The sequence below is a fragment of the Hibiscus syriacus genome, unplaced genomic scaffold (genome assembly GCF_006381635.1).
Source record: "Hibiscus syriacus cultivar Baekdansim isolate YM2019G1 unplaced genomic scaffold, ASM638163v2 tig00016004_pilon, whole genome shotgun sequence".
NCBI lineage: Eukaryota > Viridiplantae > Streptophyta > Magnoliopsida > Malvales > Malvaceae > Hibiscus > Hibiscus syriacus.
Window position 1 is genome coordinate 629,204 of NW_024062379.1, and position 6,749 is coordinate 635,952.

The window sequence follows — 6,749 nt, forward strand, 5'->3', positions numbered from 1 at the left end:
GCCCGAATTTGGTCCCCGCAACGTTCATCCTCCTTTTCCCTGCCCCGTAGGTCGTACCTGAAGCCACTAGGGGCTCGTGTGAGCCCTACCATTTCCTCTATGCACTGTCATGGCAGAGGGCAGAGTGTCCATTCGCACAAAAACAAAAAGGAAAAATGATTGAAACACCGGGAAAAGGTCTCACCTCTAGCCCCTCTCACGACATGCAACAAAGAAAAATAAATAAATAAAAAATAAAAAGGATTTTTTTTTCGAGAAAAATAAAAAGGGAGGAGGATGATATAAACTAAAGGACCCAACATTTTTAAAGAGGCTATTCGAATACAAGAAAATCGAGAGAAAAAAAGAGAGAAATTACTCACTTTTTTTAACGAGAGCACAGGGTCGTGTCTAGGTTTTCGGGGCCCTGTACAAATTCTTATAAAGGGGCCCCTATTTTGTAGATATATTCGATTTTGGGTAATAATAGTGGCGTTTTATGAAAAACGCCGCAATAAATCCATCTATAGTTGCGTTTTTTCAATAAAACTGCAACAATAGTAACGTTTTTATAAAAAACGTCGCAATAGGTCCATCTATAGTGGCGTTTATTAAAAACACCACTATAGATATACTTTTTTAGGCCCCCATTTTTTGGGGGCCCTATGCCGTCACGCAGTTCGCACTGCCCCAGCCACGGCACTACGAGAGCACGACTATCATTGCTTCATCGGAGCAAGGAAACCTCTACCGTCGAAGGTAAACCATTTACCTTATAGATTTGGAGGTTAAGTTTTTAGATTTGGGGTCTTTGAATGTTTAGTTTTTAGAGATTTTAGGGTCGAAAGGTTTTTTTTGGTTTCCAGTGAGAAAGCACGAAAGATAAAGGGTTTTGGTTCTCGGTTTCCATCGTCGCCGTCGATGATAAAGAGAGAGTTTGAGTTTCTCCCACTTTAGGAGAAAATGAAGGACAAGACAAATGATAAATTAGGGCCATTTTTTACATTAGTTTTGGGTATATGTACCACACGTCAAACGTCGTTGTTTTGGGGTGTTAGACGGACGATTTAGTGCATGGTTAAACCCTATTTTGGGGCTTACCTATTTTGAAATGTTCCATTTTGGCCACTGAACTCAAGTTCTACTTGTTTTTTCTTCAAGCCTTAAATTTTATTACGTTTGCATTTTGGTCACTATTTGCTTTCTATTATCTTTTGGTTAAATACCTGTTCTCAGTGGTTAATTTGTTATTTAATTCGTTTTGGTCCTTCATGGTTATTATATGTTAGAATATGTTTGATTCCTGCTTTAGCCCCCCTTTTGTTTTGCTGAATATTTGTTTTAGTCACTGCTTTGGTTTGATTCTCCCTTAAAACGATAAGGATAAATGCTTGTTGCCCCCTGTAATTTTTTTATTTGCTTCGATGTGAACCAAATTTCAGTATATGGGTCGCATTTTAATTTTTTTTTAGTTTAGTTCTCCTTAAACGTTTGTTTGTGTATGCAAATTTAATATGTTTGACCTTTAAATATGGTAGTATTTTTGTAGTAGGGTATATTCCATGCTTTTAATTATTTTATTTAAATTGAAAGTACCCTAAATAGTTATTAATAATAATTTATTAATTTTACTTACTCGAATTCATTTTCAAGAATATTTTTCATAGAATAGGCATTAAAAGCACAATTTGATAGAATTAGTACGATTTAAGACAATATTCGAACGAAAAGTGAACTTAAAATAGATCGAGTTTATTTTAATAAACAAATAATAATAATTAGGTCAATCTTTTATTTTAATTTAAGCCGTGCTAATGCATATGCTTTTTTTTCTCTCTCTCTTTTAAATAGCATGTTATGTTCTTTAATGCAATTGTCAGTATTCAATTCATATACGATTTGTAATTTTTTTATAATAATGAGGAGGGAATATTTTTGTATAGGGGAGAAACACATGAGATAGCCTTTCATTAGAGGATGTGTAAGTAGTGTGATTTCATCTCAACATAAGGAGTGTTCTCTAATAAGTAATTCTAAATAAATTAATCAATATTCAACAAATGAATCATAATTTAATTTTATATCCGAATTTATAGTTTCCACTACCACGGCAATGTATAAACTACTAGATACTAATTTTGGATGTTGTGGTGTGATTTTTCTTCCCCACGTGTAATCGACTCCTGAACTATTTAAAATGGAATTTTGGTAAACATAGACAAATTTTTGGTCTTTTAAATATTTTTTAAAATTCTCTTAAAGGACGTTTTTATGTATTTGACCCACTTAAACCAAATGTCAATGACAAGTCCAAATTAACTTAATCGAATTAATCTAAAATTAATATTTTTTAAATAAGTAGTATTGATTTTTTTTAAAACGTGAAAAGTTAAGATAAAAAGAATGTTATGACAAATATATATATATATATTAAAATCTAACTTATAATAACTAACAATCAGGTAGTTTAGTGAGATAAAATATTAGATCTCTTAAGTAAAGTTAAGGGTTCAAATCTCGATGTTTGAGAATATAACAAATTGAATTGAGAGAATTATTTTCGTCTCTATAGTACTCAAACCAAATTAATTAATTAATAGATCGGATATTAATAATTATAAAAAAATCTAACCCATGATATATAAATATGTAAATGTTTCGTAGCGTGTCTAATAAGGGCCAACAGCTGTTGAACATTTGAACTCAGCAAAGTCAATGCAAAGGACTACAGGAAAACGTTTTGAAAAGTCCCATTAATTATGCATTTAGGGTCTCCCCTTCTCTACTATACCAAATTGAAAAGCCACTCCTTTCCTTATCTCAATTTTTGTAAATTTAAAAAAAAAAAAAACTATCTTCCTATGGCAGCTGGAAGATTGAAATCTCCCTACCTTCCTTTCTTGCTACTCCCATGGCTCTTCCTCCTCGGATTCACTCAAGCTCAACAAGGCTATGTAAACAATCAGCAACTCGACTGTGAAGATGCAAGCAAGGACAACAACATAACCAGAGGCTTCTCATGTAACGGAGACCAAAGATCATGTCAGTCTTACATCACTTTCCGGTCGGAGCCACCTTCTTACGCCACACCCGTCTCCATAGCTTACCTGTTAGGAGCTGAAGCAACCCAGATTTACTCTCAAAACAACCTTTCATATGATGTTTCTTCAATTACCCCCAAGTCAATGGTGGTTGTTCCAGTCAACTGTTCCTGTTTCAGCACCACCAACGCCAGCTATTACCAGCATAATGCTTCTTACACCATCAAGTCTGATACTGAAACTTACTTTTCCATTTCGAATGATACTTATCAGGGTCTTACAACTTGTCAGGCGATGAAAGCTCAAAACCCCATTGATTATAGGGAGCTGGAAGTGGGTGAAAAGCTTGTGGTTCCCATTAGATGTGCTTGTCCTACTCAGAATCAGACTCAAGCTGGTGCAAAGTACTTGCTTTCTTATATTGTTACTTGGGGTGAGTCCATTTCTTCTATTGCTGAGACTTTTGGTGCTGAGGAGAAGAGCATATTGGAGGCTAACGAATTGAATGAGCCTGATATTATATACCTATTACACCCATTTTGGTTCCACTTTCTAAAGAGCCTTCCATGATTGAACTACCTCTAAGCTCCCCTCCACCTCCAGGCCTTGCTCCTCAAATACCAACTTCCCCTGTTGGAGAATCAGATTCTAATTCTTCTAAGAAATGGGTTTTCATTGGTGTTGGAGTTGGAGTTGGGGTTGGTTCTCTTCTCCTTCTTGGTCTAGCAGGGTTCTTGTTTTGTTTCTTCAAACGTCAAGGGAAAGCTCACAAGGCCAGCCCTACTCCTATAGCTTCTTCACCGTCCCCGAAACCGCCATCCGATCTGAAACAGTTCTCGGATTCAACCAATTACACTCCGAACTCCTGGTCTGTTTCGATATCGTCCCAAGGGGTTCGTTATGCCATCGAATCCTTGAATCGTTACAAGTTCGAGGACTTGGAAGCTGCTACTGATGATTTCAGTGAATCCAACAGAATCAAAGGTTCGGTTTTTCGAGGCTCTTTCCAGGGCGACGATGCGGCTGTGAAAGTAATGAAAGGGGATGTTTCTTCAGAGATCAATTTGTTGAAGAAGATCAACCACACCAACATTATAAGGCTTTCGGGTTTTTGTGTACATGAAGGGAACACTTACCTTGTCTATGAGTATGCAGATAAAGGCTCGGTAAGTGATTGGCTTCACTCCAACAAGTTCCAAACTTCATTTACTCTTTCATGGAAGCAAAGAGTTCAGATTGCATATGATATAGCTGATGCACTCAACTATCTGCATAACTATATAAATCCTCCATATATTCATAAGAATTTGAAGACCAGTAACATTCTGTTGGATGATAACTTTAGAGCCAAAGTTGCCAACTTTGGGTTGGCAAGAACTGTTGAGGACAATGATGGTGGATTGCAGTTGACAAGGCATGTGGTTGGGACTAAAGGCTATATGGCTCCCGAGTACATCGAAAACGGTGTGGTCACACCTAAGCTCGATGTTTTCGCATTGGGGGTTATTATATCGGAGCTTTTATCTGGGAAAAATGCTGAAAGTGCCGAGAAGAACGGGGGAGGCCAAGAGCTGTTATCTGCATCTATCAAAGCAGTGCTTGATGGGGATAATGTTAGAGAGAAGCTCAAGAACTTCATTGATCCTTCTCTTAGGCCTGAATATCCCCTGGATTTGGCTTTCTCCATGGTTGAAATGGCCAAAAGCTGTGTTGCTAGCGATCTCAATGCTCGTCCTTCCATGTCTGAAGTTCTGGTAACCTTATCGAAGATTCTATCATCTTCGTTGGATTGGGATCCTTCTTATGAGTTCGATCGTTCCACTTCTCTAACCAGTGCCAGGTAGTGAGATGCAATTATATGGATCAAATGTCCAAGGACCAAAAGAATAAAGGAGCATGGTCACAATTTTCCCACCATAGTATAAATTAAGAGATTTCTTACTATCATAATGTTGTATATTTGTCTGCAAAATAATAATAATTTTTCCACTTCATTTACTCTTTCTTCATATACATTATCACAAATTAATATGATTCTTTTACGAAGAAGTTTCAGAAACATGTTAACTAAGCCAAAGTGAAAGACATTCTATACAAACTGAGATCTCACCTCATCTGCATAGATGGTAATTTAACAGAAAATGATGAAATGCTCGACTAAACCGATTCACGCGAAGTCTGAAGCCAGACAACTGCAAGGGTCACAAGTGATGCTTAAATCGAATTGGGTAGCTTGTGCACCACTTTCCCAACACCGGGAACACCCTAAGTAGCATTCTTTGTTGCCTTGGTAACAATTGGAGCGACAACCAAAGTGACAATCAGTCCCTGACTAATGACAATAAACGTGTTCGGTCGTGAGCAGTTCAATAAATTCTACAAATTCTTCATGATCAAGCTCTCCATCAAGGTTGAAGTCACACTCCTGCAAAGGAAACAAATAAAACTGTTTCATACTATTAACCATTATGTCCTTTTAAACTCCAAGAGCTCCCTTTTACCAAAAGCATTCAATTGGTAACCTTTTTTCTCATCTCTTAAGCAATAGCTACGCTCCTGACACTGCGTTGATCGTCGGTTAACCAAGTACATATATCCAGAATACAGAATCAAAACCATTTAAGCACATTCATAGCATCTTCGTTGCAGTAAAGTACAACCCTTTTTCTTGCCGCATTAAATTTTGTGGTTACCTCCATCATTGATCTGACTTGCTCATTAGAAGGTGGATCGAAGTGTGGTCTGGACAAACACTTAATAATATCACTACAGAAGAAATAAACAACGATCATTTGACTCCAACAAGGTAAAAATCTTCCATTGCTAGATCAAATAATATGAAATCACTGAAACTGAAGAACTGTTGAGCAAAATTCCTCACTTGTACACAAGTAGGACAGCAATATATAGGTTTTCAAAAGTCAAAGTAGCTTCTGATTGAAGTTTGATACGCTCATAAACCTTATCGCTAATTTTCCTAGTCTGTTCAGAATGTTTCTAAGTTATTAACATTGCACATATACATTATAGAAGTAGCTGTTTGAACTCGTCTACCTAGAAAACACTCCCTTTTAGCACTGAAGGTGCTTGATGTATTCTAGAACATGATATTCTAAGTACCCATCTCTTCAAAATTATAATTAAAGCTTAGCTTCGTCCTCACTCGGTCACTCCTCTGCTTTTTTTTGTAGAGAAATTCAAAATTTAGCTTTCTATGCATAACAAAAGGTACTCTGCATGAATCACATGACGAAGAAAACAAGTAGCGGGAGTCAAGGGTCAGAAACTTTAGTATTAAACAGAAAAGAAAAAATTGTTGAAAATGTTACCGTGGAATTTGTCTAAGACTTGTCCCATGACTTCAGAGTGCAGATAATGCCAGATTTGAAGTTGGTGGTAGGTAAAATATTACATAGGAAAATGCAGAAAAATAAGAGAGCGGGAGAGGATATTTTCATACGGTGGTGTTTCAGGGGTAAGGTTTCATACGGTGTTGAAAAAAATAATATATTATCAAATGAGTAGGGATGACAATTTAACCTTAAATAGACAGATTTTGATATGATCTAATCCGATAGTATTGGATTTTTTTATGAAAAAATGGTTTCAAGTTGATTTTGGTCGAATTTTATAAAAGAATGAGGTCTAGTCAAGTCGGGTTCAGTTGGAGAGTGAAAAAATTCAGATCTGACTCGAAGGTAATAGTGTAATTTCTTCAAATAAATGTAT

General features: G+C 36.5%; 1 protein-coding gene across 1 annotated transcript; it reads left to right on the forward strand.

Moving 5' to 3' along the window:
* Positions 1–2,799: 2,799 nt before the first annotated feature.
* Positions 2,800–4,988, forward strand: LOC120208188 (protein LYK5-like). The gene is given in 2 exon segments (XM_039207520.1): positions 2,800–3,540; positions 3,543–4,988. Coding segments are annotated over 2 exon segments (2,022 nt in total). The 5' UTR covers positions 2,800–2,840; the 3' UTR covers positions 4,865–4,988.
* The last annotated feature ends 1,761 nt before the right edge of the window (positions 4,989–6,749 follow it).